The sequence below is a fragment of the Mesoplodon densirostris genome, chromosome 2 (assembly GCF_025265405.1).
Source record: "Mesoplodon densirostris isolate mMesDen1 chromosome 2, mMesDen1 primary haplotype, whole genome shotgun sequence".
NCBI lineage: Eukaryota > Metazoa > Chordata > Mammalia > Artiodactyla > Ziphiidae > Mesoplodon > Mesoplodon densirostris.
In genome coordinates this window covers 16,923,768-16,939,877 of record NC_082662.1, presented here as the reverse complement: position 1 = coordinate 16,939,877, position 16,110 = coordinate 16,923,768, and the positions used below count along the sequence as shown (strand labels likewise).

The 16,110-nt window shown below is 37.9% G+C and overlaps 1 protein-coding gene across 6 annotated transcripts in view; it reads left to right on the top strand.

The window, feature by feature from the left end:
* HP1BP3 (heterochromatin protein 1 binding protein 3) overlaps positions 1-15,370 on the top strand; it is a 34,929-nt gene extending 19,559 nt beyond the window's left edge. For all 6 annotated transcript variants that reach the window (XM_060089093.1, XM_060089090.1, XM_060089091.1 and 3 more), the window contains 5 exons: positions 4,782-4,872; positions 9,573-9,732; positions 11,396-11,507; positions 12,981-13,094; positions 13,589-15,370. In XM_060089093.1, coding sequence (XP_059945076.1) covers positions 4,782-4,872; positions 9,573-9,732; positions 11,396-11,507; positions 12,981-13,094; positions 13,589-13,883 — 772 coding nt within the window. In that variant the 3' untranslated portion in view covers positions 13,884-15,370. The remainder of the gene's footprint in view (positions 1-4,781; positions 4,873-9,572; positions 9,733-11,395; positions 11,508-12,980; positions 13,095-13,588) is intronic.
* Positions 15,371-16,110: the final 740 nt, after the last annotated feature.

Here is a 16,110-nt window from a genome sequence, read left to right as displayed (position 1 = left end):
ACCCAGGCCATGTTCAGATGTCCTCAGTTGTCTCCAAAATGACTTTTTACAGTTGTTTTTTTCAAGTCAATATCCAAACATGGTCCACTCATTGCATTTGGTTGATAGGACCATTTAACTTACATTTGCAACCTTTCCCTCCTCTCCCAGCATGCAGAATTCTATTACCCTGCCTTATTTTTCTCCATAGCACTTATCATGTTCTAACATACTATGCATTTTATTTGCCTTTTTAAAAATTACCTGTTTATCCCATTAAAGTGGCAGATTTTTATATTGTTCACTTCTGTTTTTCCCAAGCCTAGCACACAGAACATGCTCAATAAATATTAGTTGAATGAGTGAACTAATATGGGCACTTCACCTGGCTGTTTCACTCAAGGAACTTTTGCCCTGGAGCATATGAGATGGGACATGAATTTCTGCTACCATACACTGGAGGCTGTAAAGCATTGTGGTACAGAGCACAGACTTTGGAACCCGACCCTTATGTTTAAATCCTGAGTCTGTCATTTCTAGCTTTATATCTCTGAATAAGTTCTCTCTTTGTGTCTTGGTTTCCTCATTGATAAACAGTGTGTAAGTCATAGAGTTGTTAGGAACCTTAGTATGTGTTAAGCACTTAGAACAGTGCCTGAGACTTCCCTGGTGGTCCAGTAGTGAAGACTGCGCTCCCAATGCAGGGGGCCGGAACTCGATCCTTGGTCCGGGAACTAGATCCTGAATGCTGCTGCAGCTAAGAGTCCACATGCCACAACTTAAAAAAAAAAAAGATGCTGCATGCCACAACAAAAATCCCACGTGCCACAACTAAGACCCGGCACGGCCAAATAAATAAATAAATAAAAGTGCCTGGCACGTAATAATAACTCATCTAATGTTAGTATTGTTAATCAGTCTCAATTCCAATGTGGTTCTCATGATATGAGCATCACACCATACTAAATATGATTGTAATGTTTAAAGACTGTTTTTATATAACATGCAAGTCACCTCCTTTATTTGTTAACAATGCTTTTTGCAACCCTAGAGAAAAATGGGGTATGTTGGCTTTATATAGGCTTTGGGTTGGCCTCTAAGAAGGTGCTGTCAAAGGTAATTCTGTCATATGACATTAGAAATCAAATTTTAATGTCTAATCCTTGTGTATGGTGTAACTTCATCGTATTCTCTTTGATTTTTCTCTTTCTGTGCATACCAAAATATGAGCATAGCCCAAGATTCAATTTTACTCCCTATACTTTTCTCTAAACATATTAATTTCTTTGGAGATCCCTTAATTTCTTAACAGTTTAAACTCTTTAAGTAATTTCAAGAGTCTTTTGGTCTTCTTAATTCTGTCCATGCGTTTCTAACAGATTGATGTAACTCTTAGATTCCTGCCACTCCCTCCCTTACCTTCCATTCGCTTTGTGCATTGCTTTCGTTTTTATCTCTCAGTGCAGACTGACTATCTCCACAATTGAAAAACATAGCCACCAACAATCACTCACTATTCCCTGCTTTCTAATTAAACTGGTCTATTCATCTTATTTTTAAAAAGAAAAACTTGTTACAATAAATTAAAAAATTTGTTATAATAAACAAATTTGTATAGGGCTTTTAAAAACATTTTATTTTGCATTGTTTTCTGTAATTCTCAAAATAGACTTAAAAATAGGTATTCCTACCTCAATTTTCCTGATAAAAATCTTACCCTGGGTTACTTGGCTATTCACTGGTGAAAGCAGAACTTTATTTCATTTTTCCATTATTTTCCTCTTGCTTTACACTGTCCAGGGCTGTCTTATATTGGAAAGTGCAGGCCTACCTACCATAGTAAGTAAAAATGCAAAATCTGGAATCAGACTGCTCACGTTTATAACCTGGTTCTTCCACGGCCTGGCTATGTGATCTGGGAGAAATGACTTAATTTTTCTGTCACCTAACTTTTCCCATTCAGTAAAGTATGGGCAATAGTAGTACCTGTTTCTTGGGGTTGTTGTATTCTCTTGTTTATTCCACACATGTAAAACATTTACAGCAGCACTTAGCACCATCATAAGTACAGAATGGTGTGATACAGACTAGAATTTTTCAGAAAAAGGAGTTGTGCCTGGGAGTTAGCAGTGAGTTAAAAAGATGGGGATTGATTGGGCCCCATCCAATCAAGATGAGGATCCAGTCGGGTCCCATCCCATTGAGATGGATCTAGAGAATGTGTAGAATTTAGATGTGATGATAGAGTGGAGAAGGCATCTTAAAGGAGCTTTATGAGAAAATTTCAGAGGCAGGAGTTGGCATTCTTTTTGTGGAACGGAAAGAAGCCTGTGTCTGACTGGATCTAGACTAACAAGGGCTGGCACCAGGCCATGGAAAGCTTTGAAGCTGGGTGGAAGCATTAAGACCTGACACCTGATCAACTGAGTAACATATTAAAGGAGGCCTTTATAGGCTTTTTGACCTAATAGTGATGTGCACTATGAAAACAGAAGCACAGTTCCCAGAAGGGAGACCATGGTGGCTTGTACTAAGGTTATAACAGTAATGAGAGAGAAAGGGCCAATCTGAGAAGCTTTGAAGCACTTGGTAAGTGTGGTTTTACCTGAAGGTAGGAGTGAGTGATAGAACCGTGAGCTTTCTAAAGGCCCAGGATAAGGTGTATGCTAAGGTAATGACTGGTATTGCTGAGAAAACAAAAATGTTAAGGGAACCGATTTAACTGATAGCTCATTCCTGAAGCATTTGAACCTTCATTAAGAAGACTCTTCTCAGGGAATTCCCTGGCGGTCCAGTGGTTAAGACTCCAAGCTTTCACTGCCAAGGGCCTGGGTTCGATCCCTGGTTGAGGAACTAGGATCCCGCAAGCATCACGGCATGGCCAAAAAAAAAAAACCCAGAAGATTCTTCTCAGATTAGTTGTTTGATTTGATACAAGAGACTAGGGTTTCACTGTTTAACTTAAGCTGTATGATCCTCCATTGGAATCTAACTTCAGTTGTGTTCCCAAAGCTCTATGCACATGCTTCAACCCTGAACCTTATTATTCTCTACCATAATTATTACGTATTCATCATCTCTTAAACTCCTCGAGTCCAGTGACTAGATCTAAGTGTTTATTCCTGCATAACCATAATAAATACTCAGTAAATACTTGTGGGGTGAATGACTTTGAGTGTGTTTTGGGTTATGGCATAAATCATATTTGTCCTGAATGGAATAGCACTGGCCTAGAAATACTTGGATTGTGATTTGGCGGAGAGGGAGTTTCTTCATTTGGAGTGTCAGGATGTACAAGATTTGATAGCATGGTTTCTGCTCTTTAGCATCCTGTTAGAACAGGGGATCCCCTCCACTCTTCTACCCCAAACATGCGGATAATGTAATTAATAACTCTAGTGTCAGCTCAGGCTCTACTGTTTAGTGGTTAGAGAAAAGATTAAAAATTTCTTCTCCAAACAAAAGTATCAAAGCTCGATAAAGCACCTCAAGTGGTAATAGTTTGGCCCTCATCATTCTGGCCCTCAGTGGACTGCCAAGTTGTTAATCTTTTCAACTTAACTTATCAAGTAACCAGTTTCAAAGAAGTCTCATGATTTTCTGCTCCTTGGGTGCTATTCTAGTAATTCTGGGGAGGTGTGGCAAAACACATCTCTTAACTTTTGGGTTACGATTAACCCTTTCTTCAGATGTCCTGTTGTTGGCCTGGGTGTATAGCTTTCCATTTTGTCTTGTTCCATACCACAGACCCCTTTAAGCCCTAAGCCAGCTTGATTGATTTCTCCCTGCACCTGACATTCTTCACCCACCGTTCAGACCATTGTTCCTTGACAGAGCAGCTTTTGCCTCAACACTTTGTTCTTATGTGTTTCTGTTTTGTTTTTGTTTTAATATTTTATTTTATTTACTTTCATTTTTTTGGCTGTGTTGGGCCTTGGTTGCAGCACACGGGCTTCTCTCTAGTTGTGATGTGCAGGTTTTCTCTCTCTAGCGTGGCACGCAGGCTCCAGAGTGTGTGGACTCTGTAGTTTGCAACACACGGGCTCTCTCATTGAGGCGCACAAGCTCAGTAATTGTGGCACCCGGGCTTAGTTGTGGCATGTGGGATCTTAGTTCCCGGGCCAGGGATCAAACTTGCATCCCCTGCATTGGAAGGCGAATTCTTTACCACTGGACCACCAGGGAATTCCTGTTCTTAAGTTTTTAATGATATTCAATTTCTTCTTGCCTGCTGTTTGGTTTTGATGACCTAGTTTTTTGTTTTTGTTTTTGCTTTTTTTAATACAACCCTCTTAATGCAGAGATACTATGTTAAAAACAACCAGTTTTCTTTCTCAGGGAATTTTGTTTTATTAGGCTGACTTTAGATACTGGTTTGTAAAAAACAACTCAGTTTTTTGTTAATGTGTATATACTTGTAAAAAATCAGGAATTTTGCTGCAGAGAATATCAGAATTAGATGGGACTTTAAAGATATCCATTCTTTGCTTGATTACAAAGTTTGGTTGCTATTGTAGTCTGATGGTAAAAAAGAGGCTTTTGGAGTGCCTTGGCAAGTTGGAAATTGGTTCTGTATGATTCATGGTTCTGTATGTACAGGTAATGACTTAGCTTCTTTGCTTGAAGAAAAAAGAAATACCACTTATTAAGGGTGCCAACAATTTATTACTTTACTGTTTTAACAAAGTACTACACATATAATAGGAATCAGAACTTTAGTTCTTTAGAATAACCCTGGTTCTGTTTTCTTCAAATCTTACCTTCATTAATATATTTATTGTTATTTTATGTTTTCTCTGCAGGCCTCAGCTGTTGAAGAATGCTCTGCAGAGAGCAGTAGAGAGAGGCCAGTTAGAACAAATCACTGGCAAAGGTGCTTCTGGGACATTCCAGGTTAGAGGCTAAAAAGGCTTGGTTGTAGAGAAGTAGTTCTCAAAAGTTGTGGTTTCAGGATCTCCTTATACTCCAAAAATGTATTGAGGGCCCCAGGAGCTTTTGTTTATGTGGGTTATGCATAGCAATATTTACCATATTAGAAATTACACCAGAGGAAAATTTTAAATATTAATTCATTTAAAAAATAATAAACCCATTGCATGTAACATACATAACACTTTTTATGAAAACTGTATTTCCCATGGGACTTCCCTGGAGGTCCAGTGGTTAAGGCTCTGTGCTCTCAATGCAGGGGATACGGGTTTGATCCCTGCTCAGGGAACTAAGATTCTGCATATGCCACATGACACGACCAAAAAAAAACCTGTATTTCCCAAAATAAAAAAAATTTTAATGAGAAGAGGGTTACTATCTATTACCTTTTTACAAAAGTCTTTACTGTCTAGCTTAATAGAAGACAGCTGGTATCTGTTTTAATATATTTTGGGTTACATCTATGAGGAAAATCCAGCTCCCACAGGAGTACAGTTAGATAAATGTGGAGTATTTTAAGATAATTTTCAGATAGAGGTTGATACTATTCTTTGATAGTATACCAAAGCTCACCAAATGATAGTTTTTTGTAATAGCTTTATTGAAGTATGATTTATACACCATAAGATACAATCATTTTATGTTACAATGTATAATTCAGTGATTCTTAGTAAATTTACAGTGTTGTATAACCATCACCAGTGTCCAATTTTAGAGCATTTCCATCACCCAAAAAAGATCTCTTGGGCCCGTTTGCATCACTCCCTGTTCCCATCCCCATCCAACCTGTTGATCTATTTTTTCTCTGTATAGATTTGCCTTTTTACATATTTCATGTAGGTAAAATCATACATTATGTGGTCTTTTGTGTCTGACGTCTTTCACTTAGCATAGTATTTTTTTAGGTTTATCCATGTTGCAGCATGAATCAGTACTTTCATTCCTTTTATTGCCAAATAGTATTCCACTGTATGGATCTGACACACTTTGTTTATCCATTCACAAGTTGGGTTATTTCCACTTTTTAGCTTTTATGGTTAATGTTGCCTATGAACATTTATGTCCAAATCTTTGTGCAGATATACATTTTTATTTGCCTTGGGTATATAAGTAGGAGTGTGGACTGCCTGGACTATATGGTAAATTTGTTTTAAGAAACTGCCCAAGTGGCTGCATCATTTTGCATTCCCACCAACAATGTATGTATAAGGGTTCCAGTTTCTCCTTATCTTTGCCAACATGTTTATTGTCTTTTTTAAATTGTAGCCATACTAGTGAATACAAAGTGGTGTCTCGTGGTTTTGGTTGGCATTCCCCTAAGACTACTGATGTTGACCATTTTTTCATGTGCTTAATGGACATTTATTTATCTTCTTTGGTAAATGTCTATTCAAATCCTTGGTCTGTTTTTAAAATTGAGCTGTTTGTTTTATTATTGAGTTATGAGTTACATAACTAGATACAAGTTCCTCATCAGATATACGATTTGCAAATATTTTCTCCTAAACCCATGCTTTCACTTTCCTAATGGTGCCTTTTGAAGCACAACTGTTTAATTTTGATGAAGTCCAGTTTATCATTTTTTTAGTTGCTTGTATTATTGGTGACATATCTAATAAATTATTGCCTAGCTTAAGATCAGGAAGATTTACTCCGATTTTTCTTTTAAGAGTTTTATGGCTTTAGCTCTTACATTTAGGTCTGTGATCCATTTTGAGTTAAGTTTTGTTTATGGTGTGAGGTGGGGGTTATAAATTCATGTTTTTGCATGTGGACATCCAATTGTCCCAAAACCATTTATTGAAAAGACTGTCCCTTTCTCACTGAATTGCCTTGGTACCTTTATCAAAACTTAATTGACCATGAATGTAAGGGTTTATTTCTGGATTCAGTTCTGTTCGATTGATCTGTATGTGAATCCTCATTCCACGATCACGCTGTCTTGATGACTGTAGCTTTATAGTAAGTTTTGAAGTTGGGAAATATAAGTCCTCGACTTTTTCTTTTTCAAAATTATTTTGACTATTCTGGATCTTGTGCATTTCCGTATGAATTTTAGGATTCACTTGTCAATTTTCACAAAAAATCCAGCTAGGATTTTGGTAGGGATTGCATTGAACCTATAGATCAATTGGGAAGAATCACTGTCTTTACAATGTTGAGTTTTCCTATCCATGGACATTCACTGCCTCTTCATTTATTTAGATCTTTAACTTCTCTCAGCAGTGTTTTGTAGTTTTCAGTGTACAGGTCTTATATTTCTTTTGTTAAATTTATTCCTAAATATTTTACTCTTTTTCCATGCTGTTGTGAATGGAATTTTCTTATTTTCATTTTCAGATTGCTCAGCGCTAGCCTATAGAAATACAGTTGGTTTGTCTTTTGATCTTGTATCCTGCGACTTGCTGAACTCATTTACTAGTTCTAGAGTGGTTTTTTTCTATAAATTTTTTTTTTAACTTTTATTTTATTTTTGACTGCCTTGCGTCTTCATTGCTGCATGCAGGCATTCTCTAGTTATGGTGAGCGGGGGCCACTCCTCTTTTTGGTACATGGGCTTCTCATTGGGGTGGCTTCTCTTGTTGTGGAGCATGGGCTCTAGGCACACGGGCTTCAGTAGTTGTGGTGCACGGGCTTAGTTGCTCCGTGGCATGTGGGATCCTCCTGGACCAGGGCTTGAACCCGTGTCCCCTGCATTAGCAGGCAGATTCTTAACCACTGCGCCACCAAGGAAGCCCAGTTCTAGAGATTTTGTGGGTTCCTTGGGATTTTGGGGTGGATTCCCTAGGATTTTCTACATACAGGATAATGTCATCTGCAAATAGACCATTTTACTTCTTCCTTTCCAATCTGGATGTCTTTTTCTTTTTTTTTTTCCTCCATGCCTGATTGCACTGGATAGAACCTCCAGTGCAGTGATGACAGTAGATGTCTTCATCTTTTTAGCCATCTTAAAGGGAAAACATTCATTCTTTCACCGTTAAAGCTGTGGGTTTTTCATAGATGCCTATTATCAGATTGAGAAAGTTCTCTTCTGTTACTAGTTTGTTGGAAGTTTATTATGAATGGCTGTTGGATTTGTCAAATGCTTTTTCTAAAACTCTTGAGATGATCATATGGCTTTTGTCCTTTATTCTGTTAATATGATATTACATTAATTGATTTTGTGGTATTAAAGTACGTTAAAGGTGCTATGTGGAACCTGAAACCGTATCAATGAACTCGTTGTACTCTGTTATCTTAAAATCCTTTGGCCTGTCTTGAACTTTGAGTGTATCTTTTAGACATAATTATATCACTTGGTCATTTGAAGAGTAGTAGTTCATTGAATTATGCAGTTGTTAAAATATTGGCACATTTCATCAAACAGTAACAAAAATCATATTCATTAATATCACCCACTGATCTCATCAGAACAACGTTTAAGTATTGGGAAATTATTGTGCTCATGATGGTAGGACAAGTTTTCCACAATTTAAATTTTCTCTTGAAAAGTTGAACTTATCATTGGCAACAAATACGCTTAGTTGTTTTCCTTGATATGACGGGCTCACTTAGCTTATTTTCAAGAAAATGACTACCAGATACCCAAGTCTGATTAACCATAGTTTATTGGTTAATTGTTCCTTCAAATAAAAAGGGTATTCCATAAAAAATGCAGCTAATTCAGCTCACAGCTCAATCACTAGGTGCTTTTCCTTGAGACTACCACCATCCCTCCAGATGCAGCTGACATGCTTTATAAATTCTTCTCACTTTGCCCCATCAAAGTATCAAAAAGATATGCATTGGAGTTGAGATTTAATAAAATCATTTTTATATCAAGGACATTCCTAAGTGAAACTGGGTTTTTTTTTTTGTTTCTTTTTTCTTTTAACCATAAGCGTATTGCAGTAAAGAATGCAGTAACTACTGGTACATTTCTGTGCCTCCACAGGTAGCAGCGGTTTACCCATCATTGTTTTTCCACCATTAGTGCAAATGTCATCACAGTGAAAAAGGCAAATCACATCTTAGTATTATTATGAAAATAGTTTTAACCTTGCAGATCCTCTGAAGGGATCTCAGGAACCCCAGGGGGTTTGTGGACCTTTCTTTTGAGACTCAGTATTGTAGACCATACCTCAGTTTGTCCTTTAACCTTTTTGCTTATTGGTGCTAACCTTTGTTCCCCAGCCTTTTGTCCTTGAAGTATGCTATAGAATTTTCTTTTGTATGATACCCTAAATATTTATCAAACTTTTCCTTAGCCGTTTTCCTTACAGGATTAAAAAGGCTATTTATTATTTTTATAATAATACTCCATTTTTCAGATTCAGAAAAAAGGAAGTATTCTCAAAAGTGTTCATTTATTGGGGTCATAACAAGTTAACCTCCTTATTGGAGTGGAGCTGTCACTTTTTTGGGGTTAGGTTGGCTTTTGCTATTTTCAGTTGGATGGAGGGGTGGATAGAAGGAGAAAATATCCCTAGGAGGGTTGGGACTCCTCAGTTAGGTTGAATACCTGAAGAGTGGGAAGAGAAAGTCCCTAACCTGACAATTCATTGTAAAACGTATCTGTGCTAATGCAGGAACTCCGACCCACCTGGTGCAGAGGAGTCTTGTCTTGACCTGCTTTGGGAGAGTGTTGTCTTGATGCTTTTCTCTTCCTCCTTGGAAAACAGCTGAAGAAATCAGGGGAGAAACCCCTGCTTGGTGGAAGCCTGATGGAATATGCAATCTTGTCTGCAATTGCTGCCATGAATGAGCCGAAGACCTGCTCCACCACTGCTCTGAAGAAGTATGTCCTGGAGAACCACCCAGGGACCAATTCTAACTATCAAAGTAAGACTCAGAGTTGAGCACATTTAACGGGGATCCAGGGGATTGTCTTGTGAAAGGATCCCTAGAGATCATGCTGTTAATGATAAAGCACTAACTACTGACTGAAAACCAAGAGGGAACAACTTTACAAACCTATTTATTATTTACAAAAAAATAATCAAGACTTATCCTTGATTTACAGTGTCTGCTGAGGATTAGAATTTGATTTTACTTTGCTATGAAGATTTTTCTGATATTTATTTTTATTATAATAGAGACAAATTGCTAGGTTTGAAACACCTCTCAAGTATAGTATCTTTTCACCTACTTGTGAATGTTTACCAGAACATTAATACCACCCTGAAACCAAGTCGTTGTTGTAAAATACTTCCCACTTAGGTTATTTCTTATTGACTTAAGCCCTAAACAGAAAATACTTTTTTTCAGTAAAGTATATTTACCCTGTCAGGTGGTGATTTGAGATTAGAAACCTTGCCTTAGCAGCATTGTCACATACAGATTAGTGAGAGTGTATATTTTCTCAGTGAACTATGAGAGTAGGCACAATGGTGTAGGGTGAGGAATATGAAAATTAAGTAACAGAAAATGCAAACTAGAATATATTGTTTTAGATGAAAAGCTAATTTTGAAGTCTTTTTTTAAAAATAAATTTATTTATTTATTGTCGGCTGCATTGGGTCTTCATTGCTGCACGCAGGCTTTCTCTAGTTGCAGCGAGCGGGGGCTGCTCTTGGTTGCAGTGCGTGGGCTTCTCATTGCGGTGACTTCTCTCGTTGTGGGGCATGGGCTCTAAGCACGCGGGCTTCAGTAGTTGTGGCTCGTGGGCTCTAGAGCTCAGGCTCAGTAGTTGTGGTGCACGGGCTTGGCTGCTCCACAGTATGTGGGATCTTCCCGGAACAGGACTCAAACCCGTGTCCCCTGCATTGGCAGGTGGATTCTTAACGACTGTGGCACCAGGGAAGCCCCTGTATGGCTGTTTTTTCTCTTTCTTTACTTAAGATATATACTGTGTTTAATTGTGCCTATTGACCCTGTAGATTATTCTGTGGTTTTCTCTTTTGACCAAGTGTCAATAAGAGAAGATGAATTTGGTTATTAACCTTTTCAGTGTCACTAATAATTGTGGCAGCTATTTATTTGGACAGTGAATCACTATAAAATGTATTTTTATGTGTTTTTATATGAAAGATGAGAACTGGTGAGGCCTTTAGGAGCCATGATATTGTTTTGTTACTGTTTGCTGATTCTTGAGAAATTGGTTTTCTCTTTATAGATATCCTTCTAAATGCTTATCAGTACTTATAGGCACTCAGTAGATGTTTGAATGAATAGAAATGAGAGATTGAGTTTTAAGTTGGCGATTAACCATTTATGTGCGACTATAGGGCAAGTCATTAGCCACCCTTGGCTGCTATTCCACTTCCTGTGCAATGAGGAATTTGACACAATGGTCTGTAAAGTCTCTTCCCATTATAATTTAACTCTTTCCAAATTTATGGACACTTAATAATAATTTAGTGAATTAATTAAAAATCCCTATGACCACAAGGGATTCACTTAGCACATGTCAGGACAATAAATTGATGTATAACTGATTGTGGTTGAGGGAATTATCAAATCTGAATAAATAAGTACTTTCTTCATTTCTGACTTTACTGTTCAGTGCATTTGCTGAAGAAAACCCTACAGAGATGCGAAAAGAATGGGTGGATGGAACAGATCTCTGGTAAAGGATTCAGTGGCACCTTCCAGCTCTGTTTTCCCTATTACCCCAGGTAAGCACTTAGCCCATAATGTGAAGTATTGGTCATTGCAAATTTAAAATCTGACTCCAGATTACAGGTTTGGCTTAACTTATTTTGCCCTTATTATTGTTATACTGAACTGAATATACTTGAAAATAAAGACTACTTAAGGCAGTATTGTTTTAGAGCTGAAGGTTTTCATATAAGAACAGGGGGATTGGGGCTATCCTGCTGGAACTTACTGTTAGGCGCGTGTTGCTGAAATCAAGCGTTGAATTTTCTTTGAGATCCTTGGCCAGTCATTTAGATGTTCATTCCTTCTAATAAAGAATAAAGTACGGGCTTCCCTGGTGGCGCAGTGGTTGAGAGTCCGCCTGCCGATGCAGGGGACACGGGTTTGTGCCCTGGTCTGGGAAGATCCCACATGCCGCAGAGCGGCTGGGCCCGTGAGCCATGGCCGCTGAGCCTGCACGTCCGGAGCCTGTGCTCCGCAACGGGAGAGGCCACAACAGTGAGAGGCCCGCGTACCGCAAAAAAAAAAAAAAAAGAATAAAGTACATGGTAATGACAGGAAGATTACTAGAGGATTACATATGTCTTAATGGTCCAGCACCAAGTAGGGAGAGCACTGACTACTTCTAAGAATCCTAATCTGCCTCTTCATACTATAGAGACAAGGCTATTTATTTGAAAACTTGTCTCTTATACATATTTATTCATTTAACCAAAAAAATGTATTGAGCACCTCCTATGGACCAAACATTTTTCTGTGTACCCGTGCTTTCGCCTTCTTACACTTTCGTTTCTAATAAAGTGCCATGACATGTACCACTGAAACCTATTTCAGCAGTATAGTGTAGCTTTCTTACATTACATTGCTCTTGGTGCATAAACATAAGTGTTACTTGATTGAATGTTTATTATTTGAGTTTTTCAAATGTTTAAATATTCTTAAAATCATGCACATACAGTGTTATAATTTAAGGACTTATTAATCAGTGGGATCAAGTTTTCTACCATTAAGGACAAAGAACATTTAGAATATCCTTGCTGAATTTCTCAAAAACTTTGAAGAGATTCAGGCTTTATGACACTTTTGAGGTCTTTTGCCAGTATCATAAAGGCAAAAAATATATACTGCTGTGTAGGCTATTCACCGCTGTATAGACCATTCACTGCTGTATATTCAGTGGCTGATAACAGTGCCAAACACATGTCAGGAGCTTCAATAATTGTTTACTAAATAAATGATGGAAGTATCAGTTTTATTAAATGGAGGGAGGAAGGGAATGAGGTAGGTCTGGGACTTTTATAGATTTGTCCTAACTTCATATGTTTGTTCAAAATAGGTTAAATTGTACCTGATATTTGTAACCTAACTTGACATAATTGGGGAGGGTGGGAGGAAGTGGGTTATGTCCAGGGAAGAGCATATCTAGGTTCACATTCTTTTCCTTGTCCTGATGCGATTTCTCTTTACCTAACTTTTTTTTTTCTTACTAGCCCAGGAGTTCTGTTTCCAAAGAAAGAGCCAGATGATTCTAAAGATGAGGATGAAGATGAAGATGAGTCATCAGAGGAGGACTCTGAGGATGAAGAGCCACCACCTAAGAGAAGGTGGGGACGTGTGGAAAACCCTCCTTAGTTAGAGCTGAAAATGACAGCACTAGGAGAGAGGCTGTGAAAAGTGTGTTAACAGTTCAGGATCCTTCTCAGATTCTTTGTGTAACATTTGAATTTGTCCTGTTCTTGAGCATTTAGAGGCTCTAAACTTGTGAAACACTAAATATGTAATAACTCTTTGGTCAAACGTGTGTGTGTGTGTGTGTGTATATATATATATATATCCATAGTTTGTCTGGTTATTTGAAGAAAAAGAATTGCATATTTTTCTAGGAAAAACATGGAATTATGTGTAGTCTTCAGGAATTGGTTGAGTTTTTATACAATTTTAGTAAAGCCTTTAGGTAAAAAGTAATAACCCACATTCCTCTTCTTAACCTAGGTGACTTCTGCCTGTGCTGTTGCTTTTTTGGCAAAGTATCTGGTCATCCTGGCGAAGTGAATCTCTCAAGTACTAAGTAACTGCCTTTGCTCTTTGGTTCTCACAGGTTGCAGAAGAAAACCCCAGCCAAGTCGCCAGGGAAGGCTGCATCCATGAAGCAGAGAGGGTCCAAGCCTGCACCTAAAGTCCCAGCTGCCCAGCGAGGGAAAGCTAGGCCCCTGCCCAAGAAAGCCCCCCCTAAGGCCAAAACTCCTGCCAAGAAAGCCAGACCCTCACCCCCAGTCATCAAAAAACCTAGTGGTAGCTCTTCAAAGAAGCCTGCAGCCAGTGTGAGAAAGGAAGTAAAATTGCCTGGCAAGGGCAAATCCACCATGAAGAAATCTTTCAAAGCAAAAAAGTAAATTTTATAGGAAAAAAGGGTATCATGATGAAACTCAAAATCTTATTTTCTAAGGTCAGTGTGCATTTGTTTTAGTTTGATGCTTTTAAAATTACATTTTTTTCCTCCCCTATGAACATTATGGGGAGGGAATATAAATAAACCAGTTTAGCCATTTGTTAGCTTTAGGTGCTCTTCTTGGTGCCTGCCCCTCGCCCCGCACCCTCCCTCCCAGTCATTTTAATTTCTGCGATAATTCTGGACTTCCCTGAACCGTATAATCTATACTTGTCCTTTTTTCTCCCCCCACCCCAACCCTCTTTCTTTTTTTATGGTCAGCTTTGGCTTTTTTTTTTTTTTTTTTCTTCCAGTTTTATCTAAACAGTTGCGAAGATTTTTATATTTGTTTGAAAGCATCAAGAATGGGATGCTAGTCAGGTGCTGCAAGTAAAAAGGAGGCAGTGTAGCACTGACTGAATCATAAAGCCTCCTGCCTGGAGACTTCAGTTATAGCTATAATAACGAATCTTATTTATAAAACCACTCCACTAGCCCCTTCTCTCCAACTATAAACACAGAGATGTCTTAGCTTTGGGAATAGGCCAAAAACATTATGATCCATTCAATTCTGAAGATGCACGACTCCTTTGGGCCCCTTTTCACATTGATCAATGTCTAGGTATTTTTCATTGGCCCCTGGGCATTGCATTCCCTCAATAGCAAGCACAAGATCTCTCCACCACTTGTTTTTTGACTGAAGGGGAAATATAGGAACATACTGAATTTGTGATGTCTGGTGTCACCTGTGTTACCAAAAATCAAAACATATAAAATCTTGATCAAATGTTTAAATATATTTTTTAATATTTGGAGCATGAGTCGTCACTTCCTCTTTGCCTTTTTTATAAGGAAATATTGGAGAGTTACACCATTACTAATGTAGAATTGTTAAGTGGAAAAACATACAATTTGCTAAAATAAACTGGGTTTTTTCCCCTCCTTTCTTTCCATAGCACTTTTGATAACAAGCAAGTGGCTTCCTTTTTGAGTTACTTAAAAAGAGAAAAGAAAAAACAAATGAAGCCCGACTACCTAACCCTTTCTTATTTGTATTTGTTTTAGTATTGTGAAGTTGTGTTAAATAGCACTAGCTTTCTAAGAAATATTGATTTCTGGTTATCATTTATCTTCCCTGTGGCACTTGACATTTTAATTGTCTTAAACTTTTTGGTGTACATCTTCTGGCCCCTTGAGTGCTGCCAGAGGTGAAAGATGTTTGTTTAATTCATTCCATTTGCATTGTCTCCTGGGATCCCATCTGCAGCCTAAAGTGTGGCTGGGAATTGGACTTGAGAAGATTGGCTTGAATTAGATCCATAATCATATGTGATCCCATCATGAGTTTATTGGAATTTGTGTTGCATGTAAGGCAATCTTTCCTGTTGTAAATCTTCCTTTTTTTATGTACATATATTTTGAAAAATATGAATAAACATGAAATTTTAAAAGCTGCTGAACTGTAGCTTATATTTAAAAGTTTCCAGTATCCTGGAAGTGGCCATATCCTGGAAATAGCCTTTCCTTATCGTCTGAAGTAGCCATAAGTGTTACACTCACTTTGAGTCTTTTCCCCTCCACTCCTTGCATTAGCCACCGTCCATTTTCTGTTTAAATACAAGCTCCAGTTTATTTGCTTTTTGAATTTTTATATGGATGGTAAATGTTTCTAACTACATTGAACCTGATTATTTAACGCATAAGAGATTTTTAAAAATCATTTTGTATTAAGGTCCTTGTTTTCAAGATCTTAAATTCCAGTTTTTCATGATTAATGTCTACACATGTCCTTGGACTAGAAAAATACAGCACTGCAAAAGAATTGATAAACCCTAGAGACCTAATTCTAAAAGTAATTCTAATTTTCCGTTATGCTATTTAGCAGGTAATAATTCTTAATAGTACAGTTGTTAGGAACCTGTGCTAAGAATACTCTTCTGGAATCAAAAGTGGCAGGATTTTGGTTGGTTTCTGTGTTTTATGATATTGTTTTATTTTAAAAAGAAGGCCTGAACAGTCACCTGGTGGCTATGTTGTATATCAGGTACTCCACCATAGAGTGAGACACTTAGATCATTTAAGGTCCCTTCCTACCCTGACACTGTTAAATTCACAGAATTCAGGTAAGGACAAAACTGTCCTTGCTTTCAGCATGGGAAAAGACGAGGGCCATTGCATTCTTCCAGGGAAAA